The sequence below is a fragment of the Phocoena phocoena genome, chromosome 2 (genome assembly GCF_963924675.1).
Source record: "Phocoena phocoena chromosome 2, mPhoPho1.1, whole genome shotgun sequence".
NCBI classification, from domain to species: Eukaryota; Metazoa; Chordata; class Mammalia; order Artiodactyla; family Phocoenidae; genus Phocoena; species Phocoena phocoena.
The window spans coordinates 99,610,585-99,635,054 of NC_089220.1; the positions used below are offsets into that span (position 1 = coordinate 99,610,585).

Sequence of the window (24,470 nt, forward strand, 5' to 3'; positions counted from 1 at the left end):
TCTCCAATATATATATTTTAAAACCTCCATAGATCTCATATGTACCTCTTGCCCTGTATCATTACTCTCCTTTATAGCAAAGCTTCTTAAAATAGTTGTCTCTACTCAATTTTTCTATTCCTCATTTGCCATTCTCTTGAAACTACAACAGTTAGGCTTCTATCTCTACTCTGCCTCTGAAACCATTCTTAACAAGGTCACTAGTAAGCCACATTGCCAGTTCTAGTCAGTTATTATTCCTCATAGTAATTTATATCTCAGCAACATTTGACATAGTTGATTTCTCCCTCCTTGAAACACTTGATTTGGCTTCTGGAGCATCACACTCGTAATTTTCTTCCTTATTTTCCTGACCTTTCTATGTTGGAGTGTCCAAGGCTCAGTCCTTGGCTCTGTGCTGTCTACATCCAATTCTGAGATGCACTCATTCATTTCCATGGCTTTACGTACCATCTATATGTTGATCACTCTCACATTTCTACTTCTTGCTCGGATCTTTCTTTGAGCTCCAGACTCTTATTAACATCTTGCTTCCCACTTGATATCAGTACTTGGTATGTTAAACATCCTATGTCCTAAAGAGGGAGCTCTTGCTTCCCTGCTCTCTGCAGACCTTCTCCTTTTCTCCCTCTCAGTAAAAACATTGAGTTATTTAGGCCAAAATCCAAGAGTCATCCTGATCCTTCTCTTTCCTCACACCATCATCCAATCCATCAACGAGTCCTGCCAATTCTGTCTTCAAAATACTTGGAATTAACTACTTCTCAAAAACTCATTACTCCCACCCAAGCCCAAGCTACTGTGTTTCACTTACACTATTCTAATGACCTCCTAGATTTCCTACACTCAGTAGCAATACCACAGTAGCTAGAGTACAGTTGACCCTTGAACAGCCTGGGGTCTAGGGGCGCCGATCCTCTGAACAGTCTAAAATCCCCATATAATTTATAGTCGGCCCTGTGTATCCCCAGTTCCTATGTACCCGTGGTTCCACATCCGCAGATTCAACCAACTGTGGATCGTGTATTACTGTAGTATTTACTATTGAAAAATTTCTGTGTGTAAGTGGACCCACATAGTTGAAACCCATGTTGGCTCAACTGCAATCCTTAAAAAAACTTAGGATAACACACACACACACACACACACACACACACACACACACACACACACACACAAACACACATTGACTAAAAACCCTCCAGACTTCCCATGTCATTCAGAATAAAATCCAAACTATGAAGCAGGGTTTACAAGGTCCACCTAAGGTCACCCTGGGTGTTTCTGCAATCTCGAGACCTAACACTGCCTGTGTCACTGAGCTGAAGCCACACTGACCATGTAGGTGATCTTTGAATATATTAAATGCATTCCAGCCTCAGGGTCTTTGTCTTCTTTGTTCCTCCAGATCTATACATGAATCATTCCCTCATTTGGAAGCCTTTCCCTAACCACTGTATTTTAAATAATTATGTCCCTCCCCATTGCTCTGTCCTCTTTTTTTTCCTTCTTCCTTGTTTTTAGAGGGGTTGGTGGTGCTTCACTGCACGGCTTGTGGGATCTTAGTTCCCTGACTAGGGATTGAACCAAGCCCAGCAGTGGAAGCACGGAGTCCTAACCACTGGACCGCCAGGGAATTCCCTACTCAGTTCTCTTACCCTTTCTTTTTTTCATAGCCCTTCTCACTGTCAGATGTTACATACGAGTGTGTATGTATTTATGTGTTTATCATCTGTCTCTTCCTCTAGAGTGCAAGCTTTACTAGAGGAGAATTTTGGTTAATTGTCATGTGCCCATCACATAGAATAGTACCTGGCAACGTAGTAAGTGCTCAATAAATGTGTTGAATAAGTAAAACCTATTAGGCATAGATATTACTACTCCCAATTTCAGATGTAGAAACTGAATCTACCACAGCTCGCAGGTTTTCTGATTCCAAGTTTATTGCTTTTTGAACCTCAGCCACTTGTTTCTAGAACCTTATCTGATCGTTTATTTGTCCTCATCTGATTTCTCCTCATCAGAAATACTATGGTTGTTTTCGTTACTCTTTAAGCATTTGCTACATTTGTTTTGTACTGTTACTGATGCATACCTCTTTCTCGCACTATCCCAGTACCTTATGAATGCTTTAAAAATTATGGGAGAATCACAAATTATTTCTCCTTAGATCTCTTAGTATTTGAGTTTTAAACTTAGACTTGATTTTCTTTAAGCTATCCAGCTTTTTCTTTTAAAACTAATGTGAAATTCAAGATTTGAGATTTTTCATAAAAATTTTCTCTAGCAACCTGTAAACTTCTTAATTTGGGAGGTAATAATAGATTTGCTTTAGGAGAGAGTTTTCATCCTAAAACTACTCAATATTGGTATCTTGTCTGCACTTTGTAAAAAGTACTTAAGTATGATTGAAAACAGAAGTGTTTTCAAGTTTTTGTTAAGATTATCCCTTTCTTAATGGATTTTCTCGCATAGGAAAATTTTATTTCCTACTTCACTATTCTTCTGACTATCCTTTTTCTTTTTCACTTTTCCCAAGAAGTGGGGCAATATTGATTCAGCAGTAGGGGAACATCATGTGGTAAAGAAAGGTTTTCTTTTTTCTATGAAGTAGGTTACAGAGCCACTAGCAGGAAAGAGAAGGGCAAAGATTCATTTCCATATTCTTATGAGAAGAGGCTGAAATGAGGCAGCAAGAATTGTGCCTTGGTAGCTAATGAGAGTCTCTGCCTTTTCCGCGTGAACAGTGAGAGAAATCAGGCTGCTCTTAGTGTAGCTACCACCCACAAAGCTGTGAAGAAGGCTGGTGAGAGCAGATGGTATCCAGGCACAGTTTGATTTGTGTAGAAACCTGCATAAAGAGCAGCATGTGTTTTGTTTTGTTTTGTTTTCCCCTTAATTACTGAGAGCCAGGGAGATCAGTGTTCAAATAAAACATAGTGATACAGCCAGGAGAAAAAATTGTAAAAGAAGAAAACAGACAACTACGTTGTTAACTGCATCATCTCAATTCCATGATATTTTCTGAGAGTGTCTGCTTTGTATAATGCTCTGTACCAGGCATTGTAGGACATGCAAAGAAGAGTAAGTTAAATATTACAAAATAAATTCAGTTCAGTAAACATGTCACTAGTGCCTTTTATATGCTGCTGAAGTGCTGGGAATATAGAAATTAAAGTAGTTCTATCCTTAAGGAGTTTACAATATAGTGGGGGAAATGAAGTAAATGGATAGTTTCGGTTCCACACAAGCAGGTTCTATGATATATGTATATCAAGATGCTATAGAAGCTCTGAAGAAAGGGTACTTAATTCAACCTGGGAGGATAGTGAGGAAGACAGTGAGGGAAGGCTTCTGGGAGAAGGTAAAACCCCAGTGTACAGCCCTGAGTCTTGAAGGATGAATAGTTGTTAGCCAGGTAAAAATGAGGGGTAGGGAGAGATCAGGGCAGAAGGAAGAGTATGAGCAAAGGGTCGGAGGCAGGAAATATCATGGCTGTTTGGGAGAGATCCAAGCAAGTACTGCTCTTGTAGCTGAAGGTAACATTTGTGGGAGGAGATGAGATTATGGTACCAGATTGTGATGGAGTTTGGAGCTTATCCTGTATGTTCATGTTTCTTCCTGTGTGGCCTGTAGACTCTGCAACAGCAACTCTAGAATATTTGCAGAAATGCAGGTCTAAACCCACACCAAGATATGGAAAATATCCATAGAATCTGTTGTTTTTGCTCAGAATTGGGATTTTCCTATATTGCTAATGTACAATAGAATGCTCTGTATTTAACAAATATTTTTTAAGTGATATATTTCATCAGGTTTACACAAACACAGTATTTATGAGAGAATTTATGTCTTACATTGGTGTTTTGGGAGGTTCCCAAGAGAAGAACCATGATTATAAAATGTTGTTTATAAAGTAAAGGTAGAAGACATGTATACTGACTCTTGGGATCAATAAAAAGGCAGGAAATTCCAAACAAAAAGCAATTTGGAAGCCTAATTTGTGACTACATCTTTAAGGATATATTTTCCTAAAACCAGTTCAGAGTGAGAATTCCCTGAGACCTCTGTCACTCAGCGTTCAGTCTCTGGCCGTGTGTGTGTGTATACAGTTTAGGAGAAAGCAAGGAATATGGAAATGGAAAACGTTTCAGAATAATAGAAAGAACTTATGATATGTTTATAAATGTTCTACATATCTCTCTTACTGTACAGGAATTAGAGGATAAAAGAAGACTACAAAAACAAGCTGCCGCTAGTCAAAGTGCCATGGAAGTTCGCTTGAATAGAGCTCTAGAAGAAGCAGAAAAGTATAAACTGGAGTTAAGTAAACTAAAGCAAAATAACAAGGTATGGAAAAACTGAATAATTTGGGTAGTGATCACCTTTGGTAACTTTCTCTTTTAGGCAAGACTCGAAAGTGATAGTTTTTAAATTATAATTCTTGATGTCACGGTAAACACACCTCTTTTCAGAAGAAATATCCTTATTAGCAATATGTACATTTCCAATAAGTTAGAATTATATTGCTTGGACTAGTGCCATACTTGGGTGATAGCAGAACTCTTTGGAGAATTCATCCATTTTTTCATCCAACAGATCTTTATTGTGTGCCCATCTTATATGCCAGACACCTTTCTAATCTCTTGGAATAAATAAATGGTGGGGAAAAGTCTGTTTTGAATCTCAAGTCTGTTCTATCCCTCTCTGAGCCTCAATTTTCTAATATATAATGCAAGGGGCTATTTTACAGGGCAGTGGTTCTCAAACTTGAGCATATATCAGAATCACCTGGAGGGTTTATTTAAACATAGATTCCTGGGTCCCACCCACAGATTTTCTTATTCAGTAGATTTGGGGTGAGACTTGAGAATGTGCAGGTTTTTTTGTTTTTTGGGTTTTTTTTTTAACTTTTATTGGAGTGTAGTTGATTTACACTGTTGTGTTAGTTTCTGCTGTACAGCGAAGTGAATCAGTTATACATATATATATCCATTCTTTTTTAGATTCTATTCCCATATAGGCCATTACAGAGAATTGAGTAGAGTTCCCTGTGCTATACAGTACTGTGTGTATGTCAATTCCAACCTTCCAGTTTATCCCTCCCCACTTTACCCTCTGGTAACCATGTTTGTTTTCTAGATCTGTGACTCTATTTCTGTATTGTAGATAAGTTCATTTGCACCCTTTTCTTAGATTCCACATATAAGCAATATCATATGGTATTTGTCTTTCTCTGTTTGACTTACTTCACTCACTATGACGATCTCTAGGTCCATCCATGTTGCTGCAAATGGCACTATATTGTTCTTTTTTATGGCTGAGTAATATTCCATTTTGTGTGTGTGTGTGTGTGTGTGTGTGTGTGTGTGTGTGTGTGTGTACACACACACACACACATATATATACACACACTACGTCATCTTTATCCATTCCACTGTTGATGGACATTTAGGTTGCTTCCATGTCCTGGTTATTGTAAATAGTGCTGCAGTGAACATTGGGGTGCATGTATCTTTTCAAATTATGGTTTCCTCCAGATATGTGCCCAGGAATGGGATTGCTGGATCATATAGTACCTGAATTTTTAGTTTTTTAAGGAACCTCCATACTGTTCTTCATAGTGTCTGTATCAATTTACATTCCCACCAACAGTGCAGGAGGGTTCCCTTTTCTCCACACCCTCTCCTCATTTATTGTTTGTAGACTTTTTGATGATGGCCATTCTGACTGGTGTGAGGTGATACCTCACTGTAGTTTTGACTTGCATTTCTCTAATGATTAGTGATGTTGAGCATCTTTTCATGTGCCTCTGGGCCATCTGTATGTCTTCTTTGGAGAAATGTCTATTTAGATCTTCCACCCTTTTTTTTGTGTGTGTGTACACGGGCCTCTCTCTGTTGTGGCCTCTCCCGTTGCGGAGCACAGGCTCCAGATGCGCAGGCTTAGCGGCCATGGCTCACGGGCCCAGCCACTCTGCGGCATGTGAGATCTTCCCAGACCGGGGCACGAACCCGTGTCCCCTGCATCGGCAGGTGGACTCCCAACCACTGCGCCACCAGGGAAGCCCTTCCACCCATTTTTTGATTGGGTTGTTTGGCTTTTTGATATTGAGCTACATGAGCTGTTTGTATATTTTGGAGATTAATCCCTTGTCAATTGCTTCATTGGCAAATATTTTCTCCCATTCTGAGGGTTGTCTTTTGTTTATGGTTTCCTTTGCTGTGCAAAAGCTTTTAAGTTTAACTAGGTACCGTTTATTTATTTTTATTTTCATTTTCATTACTCTTGGAGGTGGATTGAAAAAGATCTTGCTACAATTTATGTCAGAGAGTGTTCTGCCTATGTTTTCCTCTAAGAGTTTTTATAGTATCTGCCTTACATTTATGTCTTTAATCCATTTTGAGTTTATTTTAGTGTATGGTGGTAGGGAGTGTTCTAATTTCATTCTTTTACATGTAGCTGTCCAGTTTTACCAGCACCACTTACTGAAGAGACTGTCTTTACTCCATTGTATATTCCTGCCTTCTTTGTCATAGATTGGGTGACCATAGCTGTGTGGGTCTGTCTCTGGACTTTCTATCGTGGTCCATTGATCTGTATTTCTGTTTTTGTGCCGGTACCATACTGTTTTGATTATTGTGCCTTGGTAGTATAGTCTCAAGTCAGGGAGCCTGATTCCTCCAGCTCCTTCTTTCTTTCTCAAGATTGCTTTGGCTATTTGTGGTCTTTTGTGTTTCCATAAAAATTGTAAAATATTTTGTTCTAGTTCTTTGAAAAATGCCATTGGTAACTTGGTAGGGATTGTATGAAATCTGTAGATTGCTTTGAGTAGTATAGTCATTTTCACAATGTTGATTCTTCAATCCAACAACATGGTATATCTCTTCATCTGTTTGTGTCATCTTTTATTTCTTTCATCAGCATCTCATAGTTTTCGGAGTACAGGTCTTTTGTCTCCTTGGGTAGGTTTATTCCTAGGTATTTTATTCTTTTTGATGCCATGGTAAGTGGGATTGTTTCCTTGATTTCTGTTTCTGATCTTCCATTGTTATTGTATAGGAATGCAAAAGATTCATGTGTATTAATTTTCTATCCTGCAATTTTACCGATGCATTGATGAGCTCTAGTAGTTTTCTGGTAGCATCTTTAGCATTTTCTATGTGTAGTATCATGTCATCTGCAAACAGTGACTTCTTTTCCAATTTGGATTCCTTCTATTCCTTTTTCTTCTCTGATTGCGTGGCTAGGACTTCCAAAACTGTGTTGAATTATAGTAGTGAGAGTGAACATCCTTGTCTTATTCCTGATCTTAGAGGAACTGCTTTGTTTTTTACGACTGAGAATGATGTTTGCTGTGGGTTTGTCATGTATGGCCTTTATGATGTTGAGGTGTGTTCCCTCTGCCCACTTTCTGGAGATTCTTTATCATAATTGGGTGTTGAATTTTGACAAAAGCTTTTTCTGCATTTATTGAGATGATCATGTGGTTTTATTCTTCAATTTTTTTTTCTTTAATATTAATCTATTTATTTGGCTGCACAGGGTCTTAGTTGCAGCATGCAGGATCTTTGTTGCCGTATGCGGCATCTGTTGCGACATGCGGGATACTTAGTTGCATCATGCAGGATCTAGTTCCCTGACCAGGGATTGAACCCAGTCCCCTGCAATGGGAGCAAGGAGTCTTAACCCTGCTTAACTAGTCTTCACTGGACTGCCAGGGAAGTCCCTATTCAGTTTGTTGATGTGATGTATCAGATTGTTTGATTTCTGTTATTGCAAAATCCTTGCATCCCTGGGATAAATCCCACTTGATCATGGTGTATGATCCTTTTAGTGTGTTGTTGGATTCAGTTTGCTAGTATTTTTTTGAGGATTTTTGCATTTATTTTCATCAGTGATATTTGCCTGTAATTTTCTTTTTTTGTGATACCTTTGTCTGGTTTTGGTGTCAGGGTGATGGTGCCCTCACCTCATAGAATGAGCTTGAGAGTGTTTCCTTTCTCTGCAATTTTTTGGAAGCGTTTCAGAAGGCTAGGTGTTAACTCTTCTCTAAACGTTTGATAGAATTTGCCTGTGAAGCCATCTGGTCCTGGGCTTTTGTTTGTTGGAAGATTTTTAATCACAGTTTGAATTTCAGTACTTGTGATTGGTCTGTTCATATTTTCTGTTTCTTCCTGGTTCAGTCTTGGAAGGTTGTACATTTCTAAGAATTTGTCCATTTCTTCCAGGTTGTCCATTTTATTGGCATATAGTTGCTTGTAGTAGTCTCTTACGATCCTTTGTATTTCTGTGGTGTCCATTGTAACTTCTCCGTTTTCATATCTAAGTTTATTGATTTGAGCCCTCTTCCTTTTTTTCCTTGATGGGTCTGGCTAAAAGTTTATCAATTTTATCTTCTCAAGGAACCAACTTTTAGTTTCATTGATCTTTGCTATTTGTTTTCTTCATCTCTATTTCATTTATTTCTGCTCTGATGTTTATGTTTTCTTTCCTTCTGTTAACTTTAGGTTTTGTTTATTCTTCTTTCTCTAGTTGCTTTAGGCATAAGATTTGGTTGTTTATTTGAGATTTTTCTTGTTTCTTGAGGTAGGAGTGTATTGCTATAAACTTCCCTCTTAGAAATGCTTTTGCTGCATCCGTAGGTTTTGGATTCTCATCTTCTTGTTGTCATTTGTCTCTAGGTATTTTTTTAATTTCCTTTTTGATTTTTTTAGTGATCCATTGGTTATTTAGTAACATATTGTTTAGCTTCCATGTGTTTGTGTTTTTTACAGGGTTTTTTGCCTGTAATTTATTTCTAATCTCATAGCTTTGTGGTTGGAAAAGATGCTTGATATGATTTCAGTTTTCTTAAATTTACCAAGGCTTGATTTGTGACCCAAGATGTGATCTGTCCTGGAGAATGTACCATGTGCATTTGAGAAGAAAGTGTATTCTGCTGCTTTTGGATGGGATATCCTATAAATATCAATTAAGTCTGTCTGGTCTAATGTGTCATTTAATACTTCTGTTTACTTATTAATTTTCTGTCTCAGTGATCTGTCCATTGTGTAAGAGAGGTGTTAAAGTCCCCCTCTATGGTTGTGTTACTATCAATTTCTCCTTTTATGGCTGTAAGCATTTGCCTTATATATTGAGGTGCTCCTATGTTGGTTGCATATATATTTACAATTGTGTACTTAAATATGCAATTGTAAATTCTTCTTGGATTGATCCCTTGATCATTATGTAACGTCCTTCCTTGTCTTGTAACAGTCTTTATATAAAGTCTATTTTGTCACATATAAGTATTGCTGTTGCAGCTTTGTTTTGATTTCCATTCGCATGGAGTATCTTTTTCCATCCCCTCACTTTCAGTCTGTAAGTATCCCTAGGTCTGAGGTGGGTCTCTTGTAGACAGCATAGATATGGGTCTTGTTTTTGTATCCATTCACCCAGTCTGTGTGTTTTGATTGGAGCATTTAATCTATTTACACTTTAGGTAATTATCAATATGTATGTTCCTATTGCCATTTTCTTAATTGTCATGGGTTTGTTTTTGTAGGTATTTTTCCTTCCCTTACTCCTTTGTTGTTTTCTTTTGTGGTTTGATGACCATCTTTAGTGTTGTGTTGGGTTGCTTTTTCTTTTTTCTATTGTAATTTTCAGGTTTGCACGTCCTATGAGGCTTTGATAAAGCAGTCTTTATATATACAAGGTTGTTTTAAGTTGCTGGTCTCCTAATTTCAAATGCTATTCCCATTTTCTGCATTTGTACTTTTCTCACAGTTGCTGGATTTGATATCATATTTGTGTATGGATGATTTCCTGCCTTTACTGTATGTTTGGCTTTACCAGTGAGCTTTCGCATTTTTTATTTTCTTGTTTCTAGTTGTGACCTCTTCCCCCATCCACCCCCCGCCTAGAGAAGTTCCTTTAGGAGTTTAGAAATTCATTTGTTGTAAAGCTGGTTTGGTGGTACTGAATTCTCTTAGCTTTTGCTTGTCTGTAAAGCTTTTGATTTCTCTGTTGAATCTGAATGAGAACCTTGCTGGGTTCTCATTTCAGCCCCACCTAATAGTGTATTCTTGGTTGTAGGTTTTTCTCTTTCATCACTTTAAGTATATCCTGCCACTCCCTTCTGGCCTGCAGAGTTTCTGCTGAAAAATCAGCTGATAACCTTATGGGGATTACCTTGTATGTTATTTGTTGCTTTTCCCTTGTTTCTTTTAATATTTTTTCTTTGTATTTAATTTTTGTTAGCTTGATTAATTTGTGTCTCAGCGTGTTCCTCCTTGGGTTTATCCTGTATGGGACTCTGCATTTCCTGGACTTGGTGACTATTTCCTTTCCCATGTTAGGGAAGTTTTCCACTATAATCTCTACAAATATTTTCTCAGGCCCTTTCTCTTTTTCTTCTTCCTCTGGGGCGCCTATAATTAGAATGTTGGTGCATTTAATGTTGTCCCAGAGGTCTCTGAGACTGTCCTCATTTCTTTTCATTCTTTTTCTTTATTCTGTTCTGCAGCAGAGATTTCTACCATTCTGTCTTCCAGGTCACTTATTTGTTCTTCTGCCTGAGTTATTCTGCTAATGATTCCTTCTAGTCTGTTTTCATTTCAGTTATTGTACTGTTCATCTCTGGTTTTTTTGTTCTTTAGTTCTTCTAGGTCTTTGTTAAACATTTCTTGTATCTTCTCTATCTGTGCCTCCATTCTTTTTCCAAGATCTTGGATCATCTTTACTATCATTACTCTGAATTTTTCTTTAGGTAGATTGCCTGTCTCCTCTTTATTTAATTGTTCTTGTAGGTTTCTATCTTCCTCCTTCATCTGCAACATATTTCTTTGTCTTTTCAATTCGTCTAACTTACTGTATGTGTGGTCTCCTTTCCGCAGGCTGCAGGATTGTAGTTCCTCTTGCTTCTGGTGTCTGCCCCCTAGTGGGTGAGGTTTATCCAGAGGCTTGTGCCATTACCCCCTTGATAGGAGGTTTGACTGGTGTTGTGGTGACCAGAGCCTGCCCTGGATATTGAGTGGGGCCTCCCTTTGCTCTGTGGTTGTCAGTGTCCTGTCAGGGGTGGAGTCTGCTCCCTGATTGTTAGAGTAGAGGCCCCAGATCTGTTTCTTAGCTGTGTTTCTGTACTGTGGTGTGAGGTAGGTGGGAATGGAGCACTCCCACTGGGAGATAAGCCACTGAGTATTCCTCCTCTGGAGCTGTTCACCGTGAATGTGCTCTGTTCTGTCCCCTTTCGCCCATTGTGCGGGCTCACAAAGTACACTGTTGTTGGCGCTGATGTCGGTCCCACCTTAACTGTGGGTATGCCGGCAGTTGGCTCTGGTGACGTTGTTTTCACCAGGCCACTGGCACAGCTTGACTGAAGTCAGGTCCCAGGACTACAGTAGTCGTGCACCTGGACCTGCTGTGGAGCTATGGAAGCAGCTCAGACTCTGGCCTGGCCCAACCTCTGCATGTATGTGCCCACAAAGCCCACAGCTGCTAAAGCCAGACTCGTCCCACCTGCTGGAGCACTTGTCCTTTCAGATGTTTTGCAGGCACTGAATTTAGGAAGCCATCAGCGGAGGTGTAACTCCGCAGTTCACGCAGCTGTGAGGAGAGATTTCAGCTCTTCTTCCCTAGTCACATGGCCCCTGGGGTTCAGCTGTGGTTTCAGCCCCACCTCTGTGTGTTCCTCCCACCAGAGTCTGCTCCAGAGGTTGTCGGAGCACAAGAGCCCATCAGGCAGGAAGGAACCGTGGTGGTGATCGGGGTGAGCAGGCTCCCTAGGCGGGAGGGTGCTGGGGTAGGGATTGGAACATGTCAGCCCATCAGGCAGCAATCAGGTGAGTGGGGCCCCCAGGCTGAGGGAAGGGGTGGAGGAGGCAATAGCAGAGCCATGAGAGCCAGCTCCACGGGAGCCCTCCTTAGTGCCCATGGATGCAGGGGCTGGTGCGTGACGGGAGAGGCTGTAATGGCCGCCCTGCCCTTTGCGCATCACTCAACAATGGTTCTTTGCCTCTGTGGAGGTCCAGGCTTCCTCCACGAGCATTCCTGGTTGTGGAGCTCCTTACTCCCGTCCCCTCTGGCTGTCTTCTCACACCCAACAGCAGTCCCCTCCCCAGGTTTGCTCTCCAAACCCCACATTCCAGCCACCAGCAGAAACCTGTCTCAGGCTGAGGTGCACAGGGCTGTGGCACAGACCGTCCCGTCCTGCTTCCTCACCTCTTCCTTTTTCCTTCTTTCTTTTGTCCTATCCAGTTATTTAGGGATCTTTCTTGTCCTTTTAGGTGTCTGAGGTCCTCTGCTAGTGTTCAGCAGGTGCTCTGTGAGAATTTTTCTATTTCTAAATGTATTCCTGATGCCTTTGTGGGGAGAGATGAACTCCACGGCCTCCTACTCCTCCACCATCTTGGAAAGTTCAAATGTGCAGGTTTAACAAGTTACCAGCTGATGCTGATGCTAGTGATTCTGAGATTACATTTTGTTAACCACTGTTATGGAGTTATTATAAGGATCACCATTGTGTCTCTAGCATCTAGCCAGTGATTGGTGTAGAATTAACACTCAGTTCCTGAAATATCTGTTGAATAAATGAAGACTCAAATATCAATGGGTGTGAAAGCCTTTTGTACACTCTATAAATACTGGCTATTAGTTTTTGGTTTTGTATCAACCTGAAAGTGACACTCTATTAGGACAATACTTAGTTATTTAACAATGCCTTGGATGATGGATTTAGGTGTCACCCTCCTTACATGCACAGATGATACATTTTGGATTAAATTAGTAACACTTAACAGGACATAGCACTAAATCAATCTTGGTAAGTACAATATTTTTAACAGAGGCAAATAATATTACAGTGACTACAGAATTTTTTTTTTTTTTCTTTTTTTTTTTTTTTGCGGTACGCGGGCCTCTCACTGTTGTGGCCTCTCCCGTTGCGGAGCACAGGCTCCGGACGTGCAGGCTCAGCGGCCATGGCTCACAGGCCCAGCCGCTCCGTGGCGTGTGGGATCTTCCCGGACCGGGGCATGAACCCGTGTCCCCTGCATCAGCAGGCGGACTCTCAACCACCGTGCCACCAGGGAAGCCCAGAGTTTTAAGATGTTGTCTGTGTGATAGTTTATGCTGTATGATCAGACTGTGTTAACATTCAAGAGCCATCCATAGTATGATGACTGGGAGTTATTAATAGAATGTAATTAATGAACAAGTTAGGAAGTCAGCTTTATAGACTTGCCAGTAATTATGTTATTGGAGTATTATTTCTAATTTTGGTGTATTCTAAAGGGATTTTGAAGAAAATAAAATGTAATAATCATGTAAATGTCAGTATTTGCTAATTCTGGTTTCAGATTTGAGCTCTATTTTAGCACATACATTAGAGAAATAGAAAGAAAAACTTATTTCCATGACAACAGATGACTCTCCTATTCTAGCCAGCCATTTTGCAAATTCAAGTAATCAGGACTTGGTATGTGAACATCTCAGTTCAAAACCATCAACACTATAAAAACAACTTAGATGTGTTCAAGACAAACTTCTGACCCTAGGTCTGCATTTTGGTGATCGATTTAAACATAGTGGGGTGACATTTTGTTGTATATGTTTCTTAAGTATTTACTATCAAGTAGACATTTTGAGAAAAGAGTTCTTAAATGTACTTGTTACATGTATATTGTTTCAGATTTCTGAAAAAATATGTATATGTGTCTTAAGTTTTTGATTTTTAAATTATTTTGCCTTGTTTCTAACTTTGAGGGGTGTTTTCAAGATACGCAGTAAGATTTTCCTTGGAGTCTAATCTGTATATAAGTTTTTCTTTTGTGAGTAGTTATATTTTTTTCCATTTTAATTCTTTGTACCTTGCTTCTCTTTCTGATTCGACATATTATTATAGTTAGGTAGGCAAGTAAAATTATTCAGGTTTATATGTGTAAGAAATAGTAAGATTTCCATAAAATAGAACAATATTGTCTCATAGTCATCAGAAAGTTAAAGATTTATTTTAAAAACAATGATAAACTCATTCTGCACAGAGCTTAGGAAACAAGTAAACTGGTTTAGAGTAACTTTTGAAAAGTCAGTCAACTTAAACCAGATGCCGCATTAGTGCAGGAACCCTGTCTCTTTCACTCCTATGCCTGAGTGCCTGGAACATAATAATTGCCTCTGAAACACACTGAAGGGAGGAATGATGAAAGACAACTCTGTGATGGTTTAACTGCGCATTTGATTAGATGGTTGCTTGAAGTTCATTTAAAATATGTCACCAAGTACATGTTACTTCACTTAGGAACAGATAATTTCTAATTCTTCATTAATTCATTTATAAATATTTATGAGGACCTGCTATGTACCTGTCAGATCTTTACTAGAGGCTGGAGATACAAAGGTGATAAAAAATAAGTATGGTCCTTGTAGTCATGCACCTTACAGTGGAGAAGTTAGATGTTATTTAGACAAAACATCAAGCAAAATTAAGGTGCAACTGTGATGAATGCCATGAAGGAGGGTACATGGTGCTTTGAGCAGGTAACCAGATCAGTGAGTGAATTTTTAAAAATGTAATCCTAAGCTAAGATCTGAAAAACATACAGGAGTTATATATCAGGGGAGAGATTGTGGGCAGAAGGAATAGCATGTAAAAAATGGCTCTGCAGCAAGAAAGAAGACAGGGTAATGAAAGGCAGGGATGGATGTGAAGGGGATGTTGCAAAGGGAGCCTTCAAACACAGGGAGAGGCCAAACCATCTAGGCCTTCAGGCCATGTTAAGTATTATGGATTTTATCCAAAGGGCAGTGTAAAGCCACTGCACTGTTATTTTGAAAAAGATGACAGGAGATGATGCCATGATCAGACATGCATCTGGAAGTACAGTCGTCTCTCAGTGTCCACGGGTGCTCAAGTCTCTTATATAGAATGATGCAGGGGCTACCCTGGTGGCGCAGTGGTTGAGAGTCTGCCTGCCGATGCAGGGGACACGGGTTCGTGCCCTGGTCCGGGAAGATCCCACATGCCGCGGAGCGGCTGGGCCTATGAGCCATGGCTGCTGAGCCTGCACATCCGGAGCCTGTGCTCCGCAATGGGAGAGACCACAACAGTGAGAGGCCCGCATACCGCAAAAAAACCAAACAAACAAACCAAGAACTTTATTAAACAAAATATTCACCCTTTTGTTCCACTGCCTTATGCCATTTTTCAAGCAACTTCGTAATTCCATCTTCCCAATACTTTTTTATCTTTTTGAGCAAAGAACTGTTCCAGGTACCTTTTAAAGTCTTCCAGGGAATTGACATTTTTTCCATTAAGAGAATTTTGTAAAGACTGAATGAAATAAATGGAAATCCGAAGGTGCAATGTCTGGTGAATACAGTGGATGAATCAGAACTTCCCAGCCAAGCTGTAACAGTTTTTGCCTGGTCATCAAAGAAACATGTGGTCTTACATTATCCTGATGGAAGATTCTGCATTTTCTGTTGACTAATCTGGACGTTCTCGTTGAGTGCCGCTTTCAGTTGGTCTGATTGGGAGTAGTACTTGCTGGAATCAATTGTTTGGATCTCTGGAAGGAGTTCATAATAGAGGACTCCCTTCCAGTCCCACCATATACACAACATCACCTTCTTAGGGTGAAGACCAGCCTTTGGTGTGGTTGGTGGTGGTTCATTTCGCTTGCCCCAAGATCTCTTCCCTTCCGCATTATTGTACATTATCCACTTTTCATCGCCTGTCACAATTTATTTTAAAAATGGAACATTTTCATTACGTTTAAGTAGAGAATCACATGTGGAAATATGGTCAAGAAGGTTTTTTTTTGCTTAATTTATGTGGAACCCAAACATCAAAGCAATTCACATAACCAAGCTGGTGCAAATGATTTTCAGCACTTGATTTGGATATTTTGAGTATGTTGGCTATCTTCTGTGTGGTATAATGTTCATTGTTCTCAATTAATATCTCAGTTTGATCGCTGTCAACTTCAACTGGTCTACCCAACCGTGGAGCATTGTCCAGTGAGAAATCTCCAGCACCAAACTTCACAAACCACTTTTGACAGCGCCGTCTCCATACACTGCACAAATCGTTTTCTGTGTTTCAGTTGCGTTTTTACCTTTCTTGAAATAATAAAGCATAATAGGCTGAAAATGTTGTTTTTCTTCCATCTTCAGTATTAAAATGGCGACATAAAAGTTCACCAATTTTGGGCTTCCCTGGTGGCGCAGTGGTTGAGAGTCCGCCTGCTGATGCAGGGGACGCGGGTTCGTGCCCTGGTCCGGGAAGATCCCACATACTGTGGAGCGGCTGGGCCCGTGAGCCATGGCTGCTGGGCCTGTGTGTCCGGAGCCTGTGCTCCGCAACGGGAGAGGCCACAACAGTGAGAGGCCCGCATACTGAAAAAAAAAAAAAATTCACCAATTTTGATGTCTTTTTTTAAATGCACGCTGATATGACAGCTGTCACAATCTAACAAAATTGTTTTGAATGAAGTTAAAGACAACTAAGTGTTATTACAGCCATCCTACGGGAAAAAACGAATGAACTTTTTGGCCAACCCAGTACATCTATAATTTAGTGAGTTTGGGCTCATACATCTGTGTAACCACCACTTCAGTCAATAGATAGAATATTTTCATCACCCCCAGAAAGTTCCCTTGTATTTTCTTTTCATTACTCCATCCTCCTAAGTGGAGGATGTTCTGATATTCTTGTTCTTGACTTTCATGTAAATGGAACTGCATAGAAGGTACTCCTTTGGGACTGGCTTCCTTCACTACACAATAATGTTGAGATTGATCCATGTTGTCAGGTTTTTTTTTCTTGATCAGTCTTGCTAACCAGTTATCAGTTAATCTTCAACTTTTAAAAAATTTTTTCTATTGTCTGTTTTCTATTTTCACTGAATTCTCCTTATACAATTTTGTCTACTTTGCTTTTTTAATATATTTATTGATATTCATATTTTTAAATAAATTTATTTATTGTTATATATTATTTTTGGCTGTGTTGGGTCTTCGTTGCTGCGCATGAGCTTTCTCTAGTTGCAGCGAGCGGGAGCTACTCTTGGTTGCGGTGTGCGTGCTTCTCATTGCGGTGGCTTCTCATTGTGGAGCACAGGCTCAAGGGTGCATGGGCTTCGGTAGATGCAGTGCGTGGGCTCAGTAGTTGTGGCTTGTGGGCTCTAGAACACAGGCTCAGTAGTTGTGGCTCATGGGCTTAGGTGCTCCATGGCATGTGGGATCTTCCGGACCAGGGCTCAGACCTGTGTCCCCTGCACTGGAAGGCAGATTCCCAACCACTGCACCACCCGGGAAGCCCTGCTTTGCTTTTTAATTTGCAATCTTTTCAGTTTCTTAAATTGAAGACTTAGATCATTGATATTTCAACCTTCTTTGCCAACACAGCATTTAAAACTAAAATTTTCCTCAAAATGATACTTTAGCTGTCTCACAATTTTTTATTTGCCTTTCTTTAAGTGTATGTATTTTTATTTCTATTTTATCACATTTATTGTGGTATAACTGACATATAATAAACCTGCCCATATTTAAAGTGTGTAAAATTTGATGATTTGTGACTATGTGTGTACCTAAGATAAATCACCACAATAGAGATAATAAATATATCTATCACTCCCAAAAGTTTCCTTGTGACCCTTTATAATCATGCCTTTCTCCCAACCCCTATCTTCAGATAACTCATTTATATTTTCTAGAATTTCATATTCTTTTTAAAAGTGTTAACTTCTTTCACTCAGTAAAATATTTTGAGATTCATCCACGTTACTGCATGTGACAGTAGTTCACTTTTAATGATTTTACACATGGTGTAAATCTACCAAATTATACCACCTGTTGATGGACATTAGGGTTGTTTCCACTTTTTGGCTATTACAAGTAAAGCCCACATGAACATTCACGTGTAAGTCTTTGTGTGGACATGTGTTTTCATTTCTCTTGAGTAAACACCTAGACATGTACGTTTAGCTGCCAAACTGTTTTCTAAAATGGTTTTACCAATTTACATTCTCAACAGCACTGTATAAGAGCTGCAGCTGTTCCATACCTTCACCAACACTTACTGTGGTCGGTTTTTTATATTTTAGCTGTTCTAATAAGTGCCTAGTGGTATTTCATATTATGATTTTAATTTGTATTTCCCTAATGACTAGTGATGTTGAGCATATTCATGTGCTTATTTGCCATCTTGATATCCTTTTTCCAGTTTTATTGAGATATAATTAACATACAACATTCTATAAATTTAAGATGTATGACATGATTTGACTTACATATTTTGTGAAATGATTACCATAATGTTTAGTTAATATCCATCATCTCATATGTATACAAAAAGAAAAAAATGGTTTTTTTCTGATGACGAGAACTCTTAGGATCTACTCTCTTAACTTTTAAATAAACCATAGAGCAGTGTTAACTCTAGTCATCAAGTTGTATATTATATACCTAGTACTTCTTGTCTTATAGCAGGAAGTTTATACATTTCAACCACCGTCATCCAATCCCACCCTCCCACCACCCTCTGCCTCTGGTTACCACAAATCTTATCTCTTTTTCTGTGAGTTTATTTTTTTGTTTTTGTTGTTTTAGATTCTACACATAAGTGAGATCATACAGTATTTGACTTTCTCTGACTTATTTCACTTAGATAATGCCTTCAAAAGCCCATCCATGATGTTAATGGCAGGATTTCCTTCTTTTTTATAGCTAAACAATATTCCATTGTGTATATATCCCACAACTTATTTATCCATTCATCTGTCACTGGACACTTAGGTTGTTTCTATGTCTTGGCTATTGCAAATAATGCTGCTGTGAACATTGGGGTACAGATATTTATTTGACAAAGTATTTTTGTTTCCTTTGGATATATTCTCAGTGGTGGAATTGCTGGATATATGGTAGTTATATTTTTAATTTCTGAGGAACCTCTAAACTGTTTTCCATAGTGATTGGAATATAATGTACAGTCTTACCAACAGTGCACAAGTGTTCCTTTTCCTCCACATCATCACTATCATGTGTTATCTCTTGTTTTTTTATGAGAGCCATTCAAACAGTCATGAGGTGATACCTCATTGGGGTTTTGTTTTTTTTTAAAAAACCTATGTTTTATTTATTTATTTAAAAAAAATTTTTGCCTGCATTGGTTCTCCATTGCTGCGCGTTGACTTTCTCCAGTTGCGGCGAGCGGGGGCTACTCTTTTTTTTTTTTTTTCTTGAAACAGAGGATTTATATATATATATATTTTAAACATCTTTATTGGGGTATAATTGCTTTACAATGGTGTGTTAGTTTCTGCTTTATAACAAAGTGAATCAGCTATACATATACATATGTTCCCATCTGTCTTCCCTCTTGCGTCTCCCTCCCTCCCACTCTCCCCATCCCACGCCTCCAGGCTGTCCCAAAGCCCCGAACTAATATCCCTGTGCCTTGCGGCTGCTTCCCCCTAGCTATCTACCTTACTACGTTTGTTAGTGTGTATATGTCCATGACTCTCTCTCGCCCTGTCAAAACTCACCCTTCCCCCTCCCCATATCCTCAAGTCCGTTCTCCAGTAGGTCTGCGTCTTTATTCCTGTCTTACCTCTAGGTTCTTCATGACATTTTTTTCCCTTAAATTCCATATATATGTGTTAGCATACGGTATTTGTCTTTTTCTTTCTGACTTACTTCACTCTGTATGACAGACTCTAGGTCTATCCATCTCATTACAAATAGCTCAATTTCATTTCTTTTTAAGGCTGAGTAATATTCCATTGTGTATATGTGCCACATCTTCTTTATCCATTCATCCGATGATGGGCACTTAGGTTGTTTCCATCTCCGGGCTATTGTAAATAGAGCTGTAATGAACATTTTGGTACATGACTCTTTTTGAATTTTGGTTTTCTCAGGGTATATGCCCAGTAGTGGGATTGCTGGGTCATATGGTAATTCTATTTGTAGTTTTTTAAGGAACCTCCATACTGTTCTCCATAGTGGCTGAACCAATTCACATTCCCACCAGCAGTGCAAGAGTGTCCCCTTTTCTGCACACCCTCTCCAGCATTTATTGTTTCTAGATTTTTTGATGATGGCCATTCTGACTGGTGTGAGATGATATCTCATTGTAGTTTTGATTTGCATTTCTCTAATGATTAATGATGTTGAGCATTCTTTCATGTGTTTGTTGGCATTCTGTATATCTTCTTTGGAGAAATGTCTGTTTAGGTCTTCTGCCCATTTTTGGATGGGGTTGTTTGTTTTTTTGTTATTGAGCTGCATGAGCTGCTTGTAAATTTTGGAGATTAATCCTTTGTCAGTTGCTTCATTTGCAAATGTTTTCTCCCATTCTGAGGGTTGTCTTTTGGTCTTGATTAGGGTTTCCTTTGCTGTGCAAAAGCTTTGAAGTTTCATTAGGTCCCATTTGTTTATTTTTGTTTTTATTTCCATTACTCTAGGAGGTGGGTCAGAAAGGTTCTTGCTGTGATTTATGTCATAGAGTGTTCTTCCTATGTTTTCCTCTAAGAGTTTGATAGTTTCTGGCCTTACATTTAGGTCTTTAATCCATTTTGAGCTTATTTTTGTGTATGGTGTTAGGGAGTGATCTAATCTCATACTGTTACATGTACCTGTCCAGTTTTCCCAGCACCATTTATTGAAGAGGCTGTCCTTTCTCCACTGTACATTCCTGCCTCCTTTATCAAAGATAAGGTGTCCATATGTGCGTGGGTTTATCTCTGGGCTTTCTATCCTGTTCCATTGATCTATCTTTCTGTTTTTGTGCCAGTACCATACTGTCTTGATTACTGTTGCTTTGTAGTATAGTCTGAAGTCAGGGAGCCTGATTCCTCCAGCTCCTTTTTTCGTTCTCAAGATTGCTTTGGCTATTCAGGGTCTTTTGTGTTTCCATACAGATTGCGAAATTTTTTGTTCTAGTTCTGTGAAAAATGCCAGTGGTAGTTTGATAGGGATTGCATTGAATCTGTAGATTGCTTTGGGTAGTAGAGTCATTTTCACAATGTTGATTCTTCCCATCCAAGAACATGGTATATCTCTCCATCTATTTGTATCATCTTTAATTTCTTTCATCAGTGTCTTATAATTTTCTGCATACAGGTCTTTCGTCTCCTTAGGTAGGTTTATTCCAAGATATTTTATTCTTTTTGTTGCAATGATAAATGGAAGTGTTTTCTTGATTTCACTTTCAGATTTTTCATCATTAGTATATAGAAATGCCAGAGATTTCTGTGCATTAATTTTGTATCCTGCTACTTTACCAAATTCATTGATTAGCTCTAGTAGTTTTCTGGTAGCATCTTTAGGATTCTCTATGTATAGTATCATGTCATCTGCAAACAGTGACAGCTTTACTTCTTCTTTTCCGATTTGGATTCCTTTTATTTCCTTTTCTTCTCTGATTGCTGTGGCTAAAACTTCCAAAACTATGTTGAATAAGAGTGGTGAGAGTGGGCAACCTTGTCTTGTTCCTGATCTTAGTGGAAATGCTTTCAGTTTTTCACCGTTGAGGATGATGTTTGCTGTGGGCTTGTCGTATATGGCCTTTATTATGTTGAGGAAAGTTCCCTTTATGCCTACTTTCTGGAGGGTTTTTATCATAAATGGGTGTTGAATTTTGTCGAAGGCTTTCTCTGCATCTATTGAGATGATCATATGGTTTTTCTCCTTCAATTTGTTAATATGGTTTATCACATTGATAGATTTGCGTATATTGAAGAATCCTTGCATTCCTGGAATAAACCCCACTTGATCATGGTGTATGATCCTTTTAATGTGCTCTTGGATTCTGTTTGCTAGTATTTTGTTGAGGATTTTTGCATCTATGTTCATCAGTGATATTGGCCTGTAGTTTTCTTTCTTTGTGACATCCTTGTCTGGTTTTGGTATCAAGGTGATGGTGGCCTCGTAGAAGGAATTTGGGAGTGTTCCTCCCTCTGCTATATTTTGGAAGAGTTTGAGAAGGATAGGTGTTAGCTCTTCTCTAAACGTTTGATAGAATTCACCTGTGAAGCCATCTGGTCCTGGGCTTTTGTTTGTTGGAAGATTTTTAATCACAGTTTCAATTTCAGTGCTTGTGATTGGTCTGTTCATATTTTCTATTTCTTCCTGATTCAGTCTTGGCAGGTTGTGCATTCCTAAGAATTTGTCCATTTCTTCCAGATTGTCCATTTTATTGGCATAGAGTTGCTTGTAGTAATCTCTCATGATTTTTTTTATTTCTGCAGTGTCAGTTGTTACTTCTCCTTTTTCATTTCTAATTCTATTGATTTGAGTCTTCTCCTTTTTTTTCTTGATGAGTCTGGCTAGTGGTTTATCTATTTTGTTTATCTTCTCAAAGAACCAGCTTTTAGTTTCCTTCATTTCTTTTTCATTTATTTCTGATCTGATTTTTATGATTTCTTTCCTTCTGCTAGCTTTGGGGTTTTTTTGTTCTTCTTTCTCTAATTGCTTGAGGTGCAAGGTTAGGTTGTTTATTCGAGATGTTTCCTGCTTCTTAAGGTGGGCTTGTATTGCTATAAACTTCCCTCTTAGAACTGCTTTTGCTGCATCCCATAGGTTTTGGGTCGTTGTGTCTCCATTGTCATTTGTTTCTAGGTATTTTTTTATTTCCTCTTTGATTTTTTCAGTGATCACTTCATTATTAAGTAGTGTATTGTTTATCCTCCATGTGTTTGTATTTTTTTCAGATCTTTTCCTGTAATTGATATCTAGTCTCATGGCGTTGTGGTCAGAAAAGATACTTGATACAATTTCAGTTTTCTTAAATTTACCAAGGCTTGATTTGTGACCCAAGATATGATCTATCCTGGAGAATGTTCCATGAGCACTTGAGAAAAATGTGTATTCTGTTGTTTTTGGATGGAGTGTCCTATAAATATCAATTAAGTCCATCTTGTTTAATGTATCATTTAAAGCTTGTGTTTCCTTATTTATTTTCATTTTGGATGATCTGTCCATGGGTGAAAGTGGGGTGTTAAAGTCCCCTACTATGAATGTGTTACTGTCGATTTCCCCTTTTATGGCTGTTAGTATTTGCCTTATGTATTGAGGTGCTCCTATGTTGGCTGCATAAATATTTACAATTGTTATATCATCTTCTTGGATCGATCCCTTGATCATTATGTAGTGTCCTTCTTTATCCCTTTTAATAGTCCTTATTTTAAAGTCTATTTTGTCTGATATGAGAATTGCTACTCCAGCTTTCTTTTGGTTTCCATTTGCATGGAATATCTTTTTCCATCCCCTTACTTTCAGTCTGTATGTGTCTCTAGGTCTGAAGTGGGTCTCTTGTAGACAGCATATATAAGGGTCTTGTTTTTGTATCCATTCAGCCAATCTGTGTCTTTTGGTGGGAGCATTTAGTCCATTTACATTTAAGGTAATTATCGATATGTATGTTCCTATTCCCATTTTCTATATTGTTTTGGGTTCGTTATTATAGGTCATTTCCTTCTCTTGCGTTTCTTGTCTAGAGAAGTTCCTTTAGCATTTGTTGTAAAGCTGGTTTGGTGGTGCTGAACTCTCTCAGCTTTTGCTTGTCTGTAAAGGTTTTAATTTCTCCATCAAATCTGAATGAGATCCTTGCTGGGTAGAGTAGTCTTGGTTGCAGGTTTTTCTCCTTCATCACTTTCAGTATGTCCTGCCACTCCCTTCTGGCTTGTAGGGTTTCTGCTGAGAGATCAGCTGTTAACCTTATGGGGATTCCCTTGTGTGTTATTTGTTGTTTTTCCCTTGCTGCTTTTAATATGCTTTCTTTGTATTTAATTTTTGACAGTTTGATTAATATGTGTCTTGGCGTATTTCTCCTTGTATTTATCCTATATGGGACTCTCTGTGCTTCCTGGACTTGATTAACTATTTCCTTTCCCATATTAGGGAAGTTTTCAACTATAATCTCTTCAAATATTTTCTCAGTCCCTTTCTTTTTTTCTTCTTCTTCTGGAACCCCTATAATTTGAATGTTGGTGCATTTAATGTTGTCCCAGAGGTCTCTGAGACTGTCCTCAGTTCTTTTCATTCTTTTTTCTTTATTCTGCTCTGCAGTAGTTATTTCCACTACTTTATCTTCCAGGTCACTTATCCGTTCTTCTGCCTCAGTTATTCTGCTATTGATCCTATCTAGAGTACTTTTTATTTCATTTATTGCGTTGTTCATCGTTGCTTGTTTCATCTTTATTTCTTCTAGGTCCTTGTTAACTGTTTCTTGCATTTTGTCCATTCTACTTCCAAGATTTCGGATCATCCTTACTATCATTATTCTGAATTCTTTTTCATGTAGATTGCCTATTTCCTCTTCATTTGTTAGGTCTGGTGGGTTTTTATCTTGCTCCTTCATCTGCTGTGTGTTTTTCTGTCTTCTCATTTTGCTTATCTTACTGTGTTTGGGGTCTCCTATTTGCAGGCTGCACGTTCGTAGTTCCCGTTGTTTTTGATGTCTGTCTCCAGTGGCTCAGGTT

General features: G+C 38.8%; 1 protein-coding gene across 1 annotated transcript in view; it reads left to right on the forward strand.

Annotated features, from left to right (window-relative positions):
• The window catches only part of TEX9 (testis expressed 9), a 169,361-nt gene that overhangs the window by 130,925 nt on the left and 13,966 nt on the right, over positions 1–24,470 (forward strand). Inside the window, exon 11 of the mRNA XM_065871733.1 lies at positions 4,216–4,350. Within this exon, the coding sequence (XP_065727805.1) occupies positions 4,216–4,350 (135 nt within the window). The remainder of the gene's footprint in view (positions 1–4,215; positions 4,351–24,470) is intronic.